This window comes from Cervus canadensis, chromosome 21 (genome assembly GCF_019320065.1).
Source record: "Cervus canadensis isolate Bull #8, Minnesota chromosome 21, ASM1932006v1, whole genome shotgun sequence".
In the NCBI taxonomy this organism is placed as follows: domain Eukaryota; kingdom Metazoa; phylum Chordata; class Mammalia; order Artiodactyla; family Cervidae; genus Cervus; species Cervus canadensis.
In genome coordinates this window covers 17126937-17141846 of record NC_057406.1, presented here as the reverse complement: position 1 = coordinate 17141846, position 14910 = coordinate 17126937, and the positions used below count along the sequence as shown (strand labels likewise).

The window sequence follows — 14910 nt, the reverse complement described above, 5'->3', positions numbered from 1 at the left end:
TCTTCCCAACCCAGTAATGCAACCGCAGTCCCCTGTTTGGCAGGCAGATTCTTTACCACTGGGTCACTTAGGAAGCCCATATGTATATGTATAACTTATTAAATTTGCTGTACAGCAGAAGCTACCACAACATTGTGAAGTGATTATACTCAAATAAAAATTAATAAAATTAAATAAAATAAATTCTCTGTCAGGTAACTTTAAGAGCCAAATACCCTGGGAAATTTTTTAATGTTTCTTTTTCCTCTTGGTTTTCCATGAGATGTCTTTTATATAAGTATTTTTAAAATCACAAACATTGTAGATAAAAAACTGTACAACTCCTTCAGAAAGGATATTGTTTTGCTTCTTCTATTTAAGGGATAGACTTAAGGATAGAACAACTTATTTAACTCATTCTTAAGGCAAAGCTTAGCTTAAAACAGGAATTGTGCCATTGTCAGGACCAGGGCTCCTCATAGAGAAAGAGAACACTAAGATTATTATAACTTCACTGGTATATTACAGCTTTCATCTCTGCTCCATCACTAGGTCACTATTTAAAAAATTTTTTTTTTCTTTTGAACTTTTTACTTTGTATGGGGTATAGCTGATTAGCAATGTTGTTATAATCTCAGGTAAACAGCCAGGGACTCGGCCATACGTATACATGCATCCATTTTCCCCCAAACTCTCCTCCCCTGCTAAAAATTATTTAGTTTAACTGACTTTCCTGTTCTTTAACCCTCCCAACCCTCTAATCATCGCTGTTTCTTCAGGAAACCAGACCCAGGTGCTGCCCCAGTGCAACCGCTTTGTGTCTGAACCAACAGGCTCTGCATCCTCAGAGGAGAGCGCCCCCTACTGCTCAGGTGAGGGTCCTACAGGACAGAAGACCCTTCTCATTCCCCAGGTCACCGCCCCATTGTCCCATTTCTCTCTCCTCAGACAGCAGACAGCTCCGCCTGGTGGACGGGGGCGGTCCCTGCGCCGGGAGAGTGGAGATCCTTGAGCAGGGCTCCTGGGGCACCATCTGTGATGACGGCTGGGACCTGGACGATGCCCGCGTGGTGTGCAGGCAGCTGGGCTGTGGACAAGCCCTCAATGCCACGGGGTCAGCTCACTTCGGGGCAGGATCAGGGCCCATCTGGCTGGACGACCTGAACTGCACAGGAAAGGAGTCCCACGTGTGGAGGTGCCCTTCCCGGGGCTGGGGGCGGCACGACTGCAGACACAAGGAGGACGCGGGGGTCATCTGCTCAGGTCAGCACTCCACACTGTCCACAGTTTGGGGGAGGGGTGGGGCTCTGAAGAACGGGATTCTGAGCCCTGAGGGAGAGATGCTGAAAGGACCAGAGAAGGAGGCTTCCTCCCATGGACCGTGTCTTTCCAGCAGACGTGAAGATGAGGTCCTTTTACTGCCTCCTGCAGCAACTGAGATTCTGGTCCTTTCTTCTCAGCAGTGTTTCCTGGCAGAGCCTTTTCTCACAGTTTTTCTTTGAAATCAGGGCTCACCCTTCTGGTACATATGGTAGAGAAGTCTTAAAGCCACTGTGCTAGTTTTCCTTTGATCTATAACAAATTGCCACATTGTTATTGGTTGAAAGCAATATATTTATTTCCTTACACTTCTGTAGCTTAGATGTCCAGCAGGGATCTCACTGGACTGTGATAAAAGTTTCAGCAGGGCCACATCACTTCTGAGCCTCTGAGAAAGTATCTGTTTCCTGTCTTTTCAAGCTTCTAGAAACTGCCTGCCTTCCTTCACTAATTATGCCATTCTGTTCATCATCAGACCAACAATGCTCCACCTCTCTATCCATTATCCATATTCACATCTTCCTCTAGCCAGAACGAGGAAAAGGATTCCACTTTAAAGGATAGTGAGTCTAAGAATGTGATTAGACTGTGCTCAGGTGGTTAATCCACCATATTTCAGGTTAGTCTTACCATCCCAAGGGCCATACTTTAATCACATAGATAAAGTCCTTTTTGCCAGATAAGGAAACATAGACACAGGTTCCATGTAGACATTTGTGTGTCCATTATTCTATCTGCCTCCACACTGTCCATATCACATCCCTTTCATACACTCTTTTAGATGTTTTGTCAGGAAGCAGGAGTCAGCTCCCTCTCCCTGCAGGTGTCCAGGTTGGTCTTCCTCTCAGTTCATATCCACCACATCAGGGTGGTAGAAATATTTAGAAAGTCAGACATAAATGGACAAAGTCAAGTAAAAAGGAGACAAGTTTCACTCTGGTCATCTAGTGGATTTACTTCCTCAGCTAGGTCACAGATGAGTGTTCACAATTTTGGGAGAGAGGAAAACCCGGAGCACTGAGTGCAGGGTTCACTGTGTCCTGTCTTCTCCATTTCGATCTTAGAGTTCCTGGCCCTCAGGATGGTCAGCGAGGACCAGCAGTGTGCTGGGTGGCTGGAAGTTTTCTACAACGGGACCTGGGGCAGTGTCTGCCGCAGCCCCATGGATGAGGTCACCGTGTCCATCATCTGCAGACAGCTTGGCTGTGGGGACAGTGGAAGTCTCAACACGTCTGTTGGTCTCAGGGAAGGTTCTAGACCCCGGTGGGTAGATTTGATTCAGTGTCAGAAAACGGATACCTCTCTCTGGCAGTGTCCTTCTGGCCCATGGAAATACAGTTCATGCTCTCCAAAGGAGGAAGCCTACATCTCATGTGCAGGTGACTCATGTCTGTTTCTCTGTTTGTCCCAATTCTGTAGGATGTTATTAGTGAGATTTGATATTTTAAAATCTAAGTGAATTAAGTTGAGTTTATAAAATGAAGTTTGGATGAAGCTAATTTAATCTACATGTTCCAGACTTGCTTTATTAAAATTTTTTAATTGATATAATTGATACAACATTGTATTTTTTGCTGTGTACAACAGAATGCTTATATGTTTGTGTGTATTGATAAATGATCACTACAGTAAGTTTAGTTATGTCTATATCTATATATATATATTCATATATATATAGTTAAATATTTTTCTTACATGATGAGAATGTTTAAGATGCATTTTCTCACCATCTTTCAAATAGACAATACACTATTCACTGTAGTCACCTTACTGTATGTTATATCTCTTCACCTATTAATTTTATAATTCAAATTTATACCTTTTGATTACCTTTGCCCACACCAAATCCCCCACCTCTGGCAGCCACCAACTACTCAGCATCTCTGAACTTGCTTTTTGTTTTAAGATTAAACATATAAATGAGATTATATGGTATTTTTCTTTCTCTGTCTGATTTGTTTCACTTAGCATAATGCCCTCAAGGTCCATCCATGTTGTTGAAACTGGCAAGATTTTCTTCTTTTTTATGGGTGGATATATGTCTATATTGCATTTTCTTTATTCTTTCCTCAGTGAAGACTTACATTGTTTGACTCATATATATTGCTATAAAATACTAAAAGGTAATACTGTTAAAGTGCTGCAGTTAATACGTCAGCAAATTTGGAAGATTCATCAGCGTCCACAGGACTGAAGAAGGTCGGTTTTCATTTCAGTCTCAAAGAAGGGCAATGCCAATGAATGGTCAAACTACTGCACATTTGTGCGCATTTTACATGCTAGCAAGGTTATGCTCAAAGTCTTTCAAGCTAGGCTTCAGCAGTAAGTGAACTGAGAACTTCCAAGATTTACAAGCTGGGTTTAGAAAAGGCAGAGAAACCAGAGATCAAATTGCCAACATTTGTTGGATCATAGAGTAAGCAAGAGAATTTCAGAAAAACATCTGCTTCATTGACTATATAAAGCCTATGACCATGTGGATCACAATGAATTGTGGAAAATTCTTAAAGAGACGAGAATACCAGAGCACCTTACCTGCCTCCTGAGAAACCTGTATGCAGGTCAAAAAGCAGCAGTTGGAACTGGACATGAAACAACCAACCGGTTCCAAATTGGGAAAAGAGTTCGTCAAGGTTGTATATTGTCACCCTGTTTATTTAACTTATATGCAGAGAACATCATAGGAAATGCCTGCTGGAAGAATCACAAGCTGGAATCAAGATTGCTGTGAGAAATATCAACAACCTCAGATATGCAGATGATACCACTCTAATGGCAGAAAGTGAAGAGGAACTGAAGAGCTTCTTGTTGAGGGTGAAAGAGGAGAGTGAAAAAGCTGGCTTACAGCTCAACATTCAGCATTCCGAAAACTAAGATCATCAGCACTTCATGGGAACTAAAAGGGGAGAAAGTGGAAACAGTGACAGATTTTCTTCTCTTGGACTCCCAAATCACTGCTGACGGTGTTTGCAGCCATGAGATTAAAAGAGGCTTGCTCCTCTGTGACAAAACTAGACAGAGTATTAAAAAGCAGAGACATCACTTTGCTGACAAAGGTCCATATAGTCAAAGCTACATTTTTCCCAGTAGTCATATGTGGCCGTGAGAGCTGGGTTATAGAAGAAGCCAAATGCCAAAGAGTTGATTCTTTTGAATTGTGGTGCTTGGATGCCACAATTGAACTGAGAGTCATTTGGGCAGCAAGGAGATCAAAGCAATCAATCCTAAAGGAAATCAACCCTGAATATTCATTAGCAGGACTGATGCTGAAGCTGAAGCTCCAATACTTTGGCCACCTGATGAGAAACGCTAACTCATTGGAAAAGACCCTGATGCTGGGAAATACTGAAGGCAAAACAAGAAGGGGGCCACAGAGGATGAGATAGTTAGATGGCATCACCAGTTCAGTGGGCATGAATTTGAGCTAACTTTGGGAGATAGGAAGGACAGAGGAGCCTAATGTGCTGCAGTCCATGGGGTTGCAAAGAGTCAGACACAACCTAGCAACTGAACATATGTTGCTGCAGTGAACATTGGGTTTTCAAGTTAGTGTTTTTCTTTCCTTCAGAGAAATACTCCAAAGTAAAATTCCTGAATCATATGGCAGTTCTATTTTTAATTTTTGATGCACCTCAATACTGTTTCCATAGGGGCTGCATCAACTTACATTCCCTCTAACTGTGCAAAAGCTTTCCTATCTCTTCATATTCTCCTCAACTCCTGTTATTGCTTCTTTTCGATAAAAGCCTTTCTACAGGATATGAGGTGATATCTTGTTGTGGTTTTGATTTGTATTTTCTGATGATTAGTAGTGTTGAGCACGTTTTCATGTACCTATTGGCAAGTTGTATGTATTCTTTAAAAAAATATAAAATACAAATTTTCTCAGTAGGCTTTTTTTGACTATTGCAAAAAATCTCTGGCTTACTCAGTGTGTACATATGTGTGTACATATATCTTCTCAGAATTCTACTAAGTCTTTCCTGTAAGCATACAGGAAAGAAAATCTCTTTTTAAGAGATTCCCAACCAACACTACAGACTTTTCTGGTGGCTCAGAGAGCAAAGAAACTGCCTGCAGTGTGGGAACCTGGGTTTGATCCCTGGGTAAGGAAGATCCAGTGGAGAAGGGAATAGCAATCCACTCCAGTATTCTTGTCTGGAAAATCCTATGGACATAGGAGCCTGGTGGGCTGCAGTCCATGGGGTCACAAAGAGTTGGACATGACTGAGCAACTAACACACACACGCACATAACCAACACTACATTGTGGAGCAATTATCTTCCAATTAAAAATAAATTTTGAAAAGAGAGTTCCCTTTTACAACAGTAGTCTTCACTTGCCCACTTGTCACACTGAATAATAGGTAAGAGTAGTTTATAATCTATCTAATACTTTTCCATTAAAATTATGTACATGAGATTTTGAATATAAATTGACTCTGTGCTTCTGGACTGATTATTTTTAATATGAACTATTATCATAGACTGTTACCATTAATGTATATTTGGTTTACTAGTTCACTGATTAGTATGAATTTAAGAAAAACAAATTTTATTTCACTGAATTTTATTTGTCTATTCATTCATTTAATAAATATTTATCCAGCCCCTATCTGGTATTTAGAAATGGTTTTCCATAGATATTTGGTGAATGAGTGCATACAATGTGCAGGCACTGTCCTAACAGCAGAAACATGGCATATATAAGATATACAAGGTCCTTCCTCTAGTGGAACTTTCATTCAGAAGGGTGTGTGTACATTCGTAGATGTCTGTGTTTATATTTGCTGTGGGATGTGAAGACTGATTAACAAGTAAATATTTAAAGTAATTTCAGCTGGTGATCAGATGCAGTGAATGTTTCAGCCCAGGAGATAATGAACCTGTGTTTTCATGTGTCCTTTGCACTGAGTCAGACCTTAGATAATCTTATTTGGGGACAAGACCACGCCCAGCTGTCCCTGATCCACTGTTTCCCTGTTGTTTGCAGAAAGAAGAGCCAAGAGCTGTCCAGCTGCTGCCCCCTGCACAGGTATGTCAGCCCCGCCCCCTCCCCAGGGCCCCAGGGGCTCCTTCCTCCCACCAGGGGAGTCACAGGAGGGCCTGCTGCCTTTTCAGACAGAGAGAAGCTCCGGCTCAGGGGAGGAGACCATGAGTGCTCAGGGCGGGTGGAGGTCTGGCACAGCGGCTCCTGGGGCACCGTGTGCGATGACTCCTGGAGCCTGGCAGAGGCCGAGGTGGTGTGTCAGCAGCTGGGCTGTGGCCCGGCCCTGGAAGCCGTGCGGGCTGCGGCGTTTGGCCCTGGAAACGGGAGCATCTGGCTGGACGAGGTGCGGTGCGGGGGCCGGGAGCCCTCCCTGTGGGACTGTGCTGCGGAGCCCTGGGGGCAGAGCAACTGCAAGCATGAGGAGGATGCTGGTGTGAGGTGCTCTGGTGAGTGAGGGGCGCGGGGTCCGTCCTCGGTGAACTGGGGCAGTGCAGGGGCAGTGGGCTGGGCCAGGGGTGGTATGGAGTTTGTGTTCAGAGAGTATCTGGGTGCTGGGGCTGTGATCTAGGACCGGGGAGCTGGGAGGACTGGAGCCTGCTGTTGTGGAAACTGAGGGGTGATTTCAGGCTCAGGAGGGAAAAATGGTTTGCCCTGCGTTCTGGCCAATTCCTCTTCCCCACACTGCTGTTTTTCTCTTTAGGTGTAAGGACAACATTGCCCGCGACAAAAGCAGGTACTGTGATCCATGCCTAGGCAGGAGAGAATACTCAAATACTGGCGACCTGTTCTGTGGGCTCCCTGACAACTCAAAAGAGGAAAGAGTCTGAGGAGCTGTGGCTGCTGGGGAGGAGCCAGGGCATTACACTGGGGAAATCCCCTGCCTTGATGCCCAGAGTCAAAGTTCTCATGCCCGGGGTCCAAAGAAGTCTGGTTCCCATGTTGTAAAATCTAAGGAACTCCCACCTGCCCTTGAGTGTTGCTCTTCATCAGTGAGGTGTGGGTCCCTGGACTGTTTGATGCTTTGTCTCCTGAAGCCAAGGAGAAACGATGAGCTGGGTCCTCAGAGGCTGTCTCGGCAGGGCAGCTCCCTGACAATCCCCGGCTCTGCCTTGGGGCCACACTGGCCAGAGTGGAGTTGACTTGTCTCAGGACGAAACCCGGGGGAGCCCTGACACTGTCTGAGGCTGGGACACCATTGTCTGGAGCTCCTGAAAATGCTGACACAGGGGATTTCTCTGTGCCCAAGACTATCTCCAGCCCTTTTTCCTGTTCTCCTTAGGGACCAGAACAACCTCAAATCCTCTGCCTGGCATCTTCTCCCTGCCTGGGGTCCTCTGCCTCATCCTGGGAGCCCTTCTCTTCCTGGTCCTCGTCATCCTGGTGACTCAGGTGCTCAGATGGAGAGCAGAGCGCAGAGGTGGGCTGCAGGGGGAACTGGGGACCAGGGAGTGTGTGTGGAGGCAGGAGATGGGGCAGGTGTGAGGAGGGGAGCCTGGGCCAGGTCTCTGCTCTGAGTTGCAGACTCCATGTGCTCCATGCTGAGCTCTCAGGGCTGAGTAGACAGAGGGCTGGGGCGTGAACTCTCATAAGTCATGGCCTCTCCTGTGAGACCAGACACAGTTGGCGCAGAGCTGTATTCAGGGTCAGACGAGGGGAGAAGGTGCTGACATGGTGCACGTGGTGGGAGACGATGCTGAGGTCCTGGCAGCCCCCGTGTGAGCACCAGGGAGAGGAAGGGTGGGTCTGCTGGACCAGGGTGTCTGGGGCGGTTTCTCTTACCTGCTGGGGAATCTCTCAGCCTTATCCAGCTATGAAGATGTCCTTGCTGAAGCTGTGTATGAGGAGCTCAATTACCTTGTGACACCGAAGGAAGGTCTGGGCAGCCCAGGTGAGTGTCTCTGTCTGCCCTCCTGTGGCCTCTGGTTGTCACCACCCACTGGCTGTGCGCATCTTCTCAGCACGTGCAGACCTGATGTGTGCCCCAGTCTCACAGAGACGACTCCTCCAAAGTGGCAGGATGGCCTCTCAGAGCCCCGTGATCTCCCAGCCTCTGTCTACACTGCAGAAGCCAGGCCTGTCCCTTCTCACCTTTAACACAGGTCCCGTGGGTGTGGAGAGGGTCATTCTGTGTTTTGTGTGATGTTTGTCTCCACATGAGGTTTCCTGTCAGATGACTCACTGACTAAATGGCCGTATTACACCAGAAATGGTGAGGAAAACAGTGACTACAGATCCGCTCCAGGAAATAGAGGTGGACCTGCCTCAGCTGGGCTTTGGGGAGGAGAGTTTCCCTCATGGAGAGGATATTTAAGGGGAATGGCTTTCCTCTGATGCACCAGAGGCATCCCTTGTGTCCAGATGGTGTTCTTCCTTCTCCTTCTCTGGCTGTTCTGTGATGTCTCACGTAGGGGCTGGTCTCTCTGTGTCTGGAATCACAATAGGCACACAATATTTAAAAAAAAATAACATCTGTAAAGCGCAATTTGTCAAAGTACTTTAGCAATGCTCAGTGGTGGAAGAGTTGCTTTGAGATACGTAGTTTCCACCAGAAAATACGAAGGTATGTAAAATCATGTTTTGGCTTATGGACACATCAAAATGAAACATGGTCTTAGAGAAAAAAGTCTTTTGAAACAAGGAGTGACTGGTGCCTCTCTTCAGAAACTCAGAAACTCTGGGTCAGAAGGGATCTTAGGTATTCCCCAGACCAACCCACTTACTGTGGTTTCATACACTCCCTTGTGTGCTCTTGGAACCCCCAGATCAGAGGACTGATGTCCCTGCTGAAAATTACGATGATGTTGAAGAGGTCCCAGTGCCTGGAACTCCTCCTGCCTCTCAGGGGAGTGAGGAGGAAGTGCCCCCAGAGAAGGAGGATGGGGTGAGGTCCTCGCAGACAGGTGAGTGGGGTCAGGTGATCTCCTGCAATCTTTCTATCTGGAAAGAGTGAATGTGTGCTCCTCAATGCCCAGCCTCCCTAGAGATTCAAAATATAGGTAATTTCATACATCTGGTAGCATCATCTTGACCATATGCCATATTTAATGCTGTCACACTCCTTGCAGGGAGTGAGGAATCACTCTGCTTTTGGCATTTATGTCTCCATAATGTGACATAAACTTCACTTTATATGTGATATACTTGCATTAAGATTTATAGATTATGGAATTTCCTTTCAGTCCAGAGGTTAGGATTCTGCACTTTCACTGCTAGGGCCCAGGTCCAACCCTGCTCAAGGAACTAAGATCCCTCATCCATTGTGTCATGGCCAAGGAGAAACTTATTGATTAATTGAGCATATTTATAAAGAAAGCTAAGTGCCAAAGAATTGATGCTTGAACTGTAGTGTTGGAGAAGACTCTTCAAAGTCCCTTGGATGGCAAGGAGATGAAACCAGTCAATTGAAAGGAAATCAATCCTGAATATTCATTGGAAGGACTGAGCTGAAGTAGAAGCTCCAATACCTTGGCCACCTGATGTGAAGAACTGACCCCTTAGAAAAGACTCTGATCCTGGGAAAGATTGAAGGCAGGAAGAGAAGGGGATGACAGAGGATGAGATGGCTGGATGGCATCACTGACTCGATGGATATGAGTTTGAGCAAGCTCTGGGAGTCGTTAAGGGACAGGGAAGCACAGTGTGCTGTGGTCCATGGGGTCCCAAAGAGTCAGACATGACTGAGTGACTGAACTGAAGTGAACCAAATTCAAAGGTGGAACAAGTGTTTTAATAATATATTTGCACTGTCTCATACATGAAGGCAAATCATTCAATATCACAGTAATCCAGGTCTATGCCAAATCAGTAATGCTGAAACAGCTGAAGCTGTGGTTCTATGAAGACCCACAAGAACTTTTAGAACTAATACCCAAAAAAGATGTCCTTTTCATTATAAGGGACTGGAATGCAAAAGTAGGCAGTCAAGAGATACTTGGAGTAACAGGCAAATTTGGCCTTGGAGTCCACAGTGAGGCAGGGCAAAGGCTAACAGAGTTTTGTCGATAGAACACACTGGTCATAGCAAACACCCTCTTCCAAAAACACAAGACAGGACTCTGCACATGGACATCACCAGATGGTCAACATGAAAATCAGATTGATATTTTTTGCAGCCAAAGATGGAAATGCTCTATACAGTCAGCAAAAACAAGACTGGGAGCTGACTGTGGCTCAGATCTTGAACTCCGTATTGCCAAATTCAGACTTAAATTGAAGAAAGTGGGGAAAACCACTAGACCATTCAGGTATGACCTAAATCAAATCCCTTACGATTATACAGTGGAAGTGACAAATAGATTCAAGGGATTCCGTCTGATAGGTGGAGTGCCTGATGAACTATGGATGGAGGTTCGTGTATAGGAGGCAGGGATCAAGACCATCCCCATGGAAAAGAAATGCAAAAAGGCAAAATGGTTGTCTGAGGAGGCCTTACAAATAGCTGAGAAAAGAAGAGAAGCAAAAGAGAAAGGAGAAAAGGAAAGATATATCCTTTTAATGCAGAGTTCCAAAGAATAGCAAGGAGAGACAAGGAAGCCTTCCTCAGTGATCAATGCAAAGAAACAGAGGAAAACAATGGAATGGGAAAGACTAGAGATCTCTTCAAGAAAATTAGTGATACCAAGGGAACATTTTATGCAAAGATGGGCTCAACAAAGGACAGAAATGTTACGGACCTAATGGAAGCAGAAGATATTAAGAAGAGATGACAAGAATACACAGAAGACCTATAGAAAAAAGACCCTCATTACCCATATAACCATGATGCTGTGATCACTCACCTAGAGCCAGACATCCAGGAATGCAAAGTCAAGTGGGCCTTAGGAAGCATCACCATGAATAAAGCTAGTGGAGGTGATGGAATTCAGTTGAGCTATTTCAAATACTAAAAGATGATGCTGTGAAAGTGCTGCACTCAATATGCCAGCAAATTTGGCAATCCCAGCAGTGGCCACAGGACTGGAAAAGGTCAGTTTTCATTCCAATCCTAAAGAAAGGCAATGCCAAAGAACGTTCAAACTACCGCACAATTGCACTCATCTCAAACACTAGGACACTAATGCTCAAAATTCTCCAAGCCAGGCTTCAACAGTAATGAACCATGAACTTCTAGATGTTCAAACTGGATTTAGAAAAGAGAGAGGAACAAAAGAACAAATTGCCAAAATTTGCTGGATCATCAAAAAAGCAAGAGAGTTCCAGAAAAACATCTATTTCTGCTTTACTAACAATGCCAAAGCCCTTGACAATGTGGATCACAATAAACTGTGGGAAATTCTGAAAGAAATGGGAATACCTGGCCACCTTACCTGCCTCCTGAGAAATCTGTATGCAGGTCAAGTAACAACAGTTAAAAGAGAATATGGAACAGCAGACTGGTTCCAAATTGGGAAAAGAGTATGTCAAGGCTGTATATAGTCACCCTGCTTATTTAACTTATATGCAGAGTACATCATGCAAAATGCTTGGCTGGATGAAGCACAAGCAGGAACCAAGATTACGAGAGAAATATCATAACATCCGATATGCAGATGGTACGATGCTTATTTCAGAAAGTGAAGAAGAACTAAAGAGCCTCATGAAAGTGAAAGAGGGTAGTGAAAAACTTTGCTTAAAGCTCAACATTCAGAAAACTAAGGTCATGGCATCTTATCCCACCACTTCTCAGCAAATAGTCAGGGAAACAGTGGCAACAGTGAGAGACTTTATTTTTGGGGGCTCCAAAATCACTGCATATGATGACTACAGCCATGAAATTAAAAGACACTTGCTCCTTGGAAGAAAAGCTATGATCAACCTAGAAAGCATATTAAAAAGCAGAGACATTACTATGCTGACAAAGTTCTGTCTAGTCAAAGCTCTGTTTTTTTCCAGTAGTCATGTATGGATCTGAGAGTTGGACCATAAAGAAGGCTGAGCACTGAATATTTGATGCTTTTGAACTGTGGTGTGGGAGAAGACTCTTGAGAGTCCCTTGGACACCAAGGAGATCCAACCAGTCAGTGCTAAAGAAAATCAGTCCTGAATATTCATTGGAAGGACTGATGCTGAAGCTGAAATTCCAATGCTTTGTCCACCTGATCCGAAGAACTGACTCACTGGAAAAGACCCTGATGCTGGGAAAGCTTGAAAGCAGGAGATGGGGATGACAGAGGATGGGATATTTGAATGGCATCACCAATGCAATGGACATGAGTTTGAGCAAGAACCAGGAGTTGGTGATGGACAGGGAAGCCTGTCGTTCTGCAGTCCATGGTGTCACTGGTCGGACACGACTGAGCAACTGAAGTGAACTGAACTGATACATAAAAGGTAGAGATTTAAACAAACGTATTGAATTGGGTGAAGTATGTTTATAATTTAAGATGAGCTCTGCTTATATGTTAACATTCATAAGTACAAAGTCTATGATATATGGTGACCTTAACATTAAGCCATGGTGGTGGATCATAGACTCAGAATTTGTGATCAGCTAAGATCTAATTTGCCCCAGATATTTCAGTAGCTTTGAGAAGACACTCATTCTCTAGAAGAGAGTAACTCTCCATCTGAGGGCCTGTGTGGTCTCTGGGGAGGGGCCATCTGTGGCTGCACCTGTGATAGTCTTTGTGGACATTTGGAACAGGAGTCAAGTCAGCCAAGATCAGACTTGGGTTGTGAGTGAGGAATTCAGATTTTTCCTGTCTCCAATCTCCCTCTTAATGAGAATTCACATCTATCACCTGTGAAAGGAGAACATTTAAATTGTTTTTTATGATTCTTACCATTGCGGGTTATATCCTTGCTATTGTGTGGCCTGGATGCAAGTCTTCCCAGAGCTCCTCTGTGAGCACAGATCTCCTGCGATGCAGGTTTTCCACATGAGCTGAGGCCCCAGAGACCACATGGACTGGATCTGAGAGGACAGCTGGGATCCATCCTCACTATAACTCAAGTGAAATACCCTGAGCCTCCCTGCCCAAACATGGGTCCCAGGGATGCTTTGTCATGACCACTTGCTTGACTCCTTCCACCATAGGGCTCTAAACCATCCCTGTGTCTCAGTTCTAATCAAACTTCTCTTTACTATTTCAGGCTCTTCTCTGAACTTCTCCAGAGAGGTGGCTGATCCTGGGGAAGGAGGAGAGAGCCCTTGGCTGCTCCAGGGGCAGAAAGCAGACCCTGGGTACGACGATGTTGAATTCAGTGCCCTGGGAACATCCCCAGTGACTTTCCCATGATGCTTTATTAAATATGAGATGAAGCCTCAGATATTCTAACTGCCTGTAATTCAATAGAGTAGAGCTGACCTGTAATTGTGTTATGTGGAAATTTCTCAAAATGAGATATTCTGAATAAATTAACTTTTTGCTCTGATGCTAATTTAACAAACTTCATGTCAAATGATTTTAGAAGATTGGTCCTCAAACACCATTTTCCTCAAAGGAAATACAAGATGAGTGAGCTGCCCTGCTCCTTCACCTGTCTTAGAGGCTAATGAGGGCATGATTTTGCCCCAGCTCACAAATGCTCCAGGTCACTCTTATTAAGAAAAGGATATAAACTTGGTCCACATTCATACCCTCCTTCCTAACAAGATGAACTCATGGAAGAACAAAAACAATCCTGAACATTCCTTGGTGCTCTCCCTGAGATGTCACATCACCTGTTTGTAACTTGTTCCTTGACACCAGACTGAATGTGGGTTTCAAAGTGGAAGGTTGATTTGTGGGAGAGAATGGATACAACTTTCCTTATCCTGCCTAAATGTTCATAGGCCAATTAAAAATCTAACTGTACATAACTACCTGTTCCTTTTTCATCTCTCATTTATTCCTTTAGTGGATACAGACACCTCTTTGCTCATCTCCCATGTCTGTTTGATTATCCAATCCTTATAAATCCATTCTTTCCTCTCCATCTCTTCCTACTATTTCTTCAGGATGCTGCTATTTCTTGTCTCTCCAAGGATCTCTCCTTCTAAGTGAATTGTATCAGTTCATATATATCTTCAAGTTGATGGAGGGCAAACTGATGCTCACCCACACCCTGTGTTCAGGTGGGACAAGAGGGCAAGAATGTGGAGACCTAGGCAGAGGGGATCCAGAAGAATGGATGTAGACAGAAAGATCAGGAACAGTTGACTATTTATTTTTCAGAGATGTGGATGGAGGCATCTTATATGACTGATCTCTTAGAGGAAGAATTTCAGCCAATGGGCCTTTTTGAAAACATCTATTTTCAGATGTTTCAAGATTGCTTTAATCTGGTTACTACTGAAAATGTAATTGTGAGCCTGCTATGATTCCTCAGGGTAGAGAGAGCTGTCATGCAGACGTGGCCAAGTAAAGATTACGTTTACACAGCACTCCCCCTGCACACCCCACGACCAAGTCCATTGTGGACATGTGAAGAAGCTGCTGAACTAATTTAAGCCCTGAGAGTGCTGGCCTGGTTGTGAGCTGGACCCACCCGGTTACTTGCTTGATGACTCTGGATGGTTTCTAAGGCTTCAACCTACACTCACACTTGCAGTCTTCATAGTTCTAGGCTGTTCTTGGGGATGGGAAGATGCCCAGGGCTTCTCCCAGGGAAGCTCACAGGTCTATTCACTTGGGAAGTGATGAAATAGATGACATATGATG

General features: G+C 44.5%; 1 protein-coding gene across 1 annotated transcript in view; it reads left to right on the top strand.

Moving 5' to 3' along the window:
• Positions 1 to 13648, top strand: part of LOC122423345 (antigen WC1.1-like) — a 246079-nt gene extending 232431 nt beyond the window's left edge. Inside the window, 10 exon segments of the mRNA XM_043440300.1 lie at positions 759 to 851; positions 928 to 1242; positions 2364 to 2678; positions 6293 to 6334; positions 6421 to 6735; positions 6990 to 7022; positions 7569 to 7706; positions 8088 to 8177; positions 9052 to 9189; positions 13361 to 13648. Coding sequence (XP_043296235.1) covers positions 759 to 851; positions 928 to 1242; positions 2364 to 2678; positions 6293 to 6334; positions 6421 to 6735; positions 6990 to 7022; positions 7569 to 7706; positions 8088 to 8177; positions 9052 to 9189; positions 13361 to 13506 — 1625 coding nt within the window. The 3' untranslated portion in view covers positions 13507 to 13648.
• Positions 13649 to 14910: the final 1262 nt, after the last annotated feature.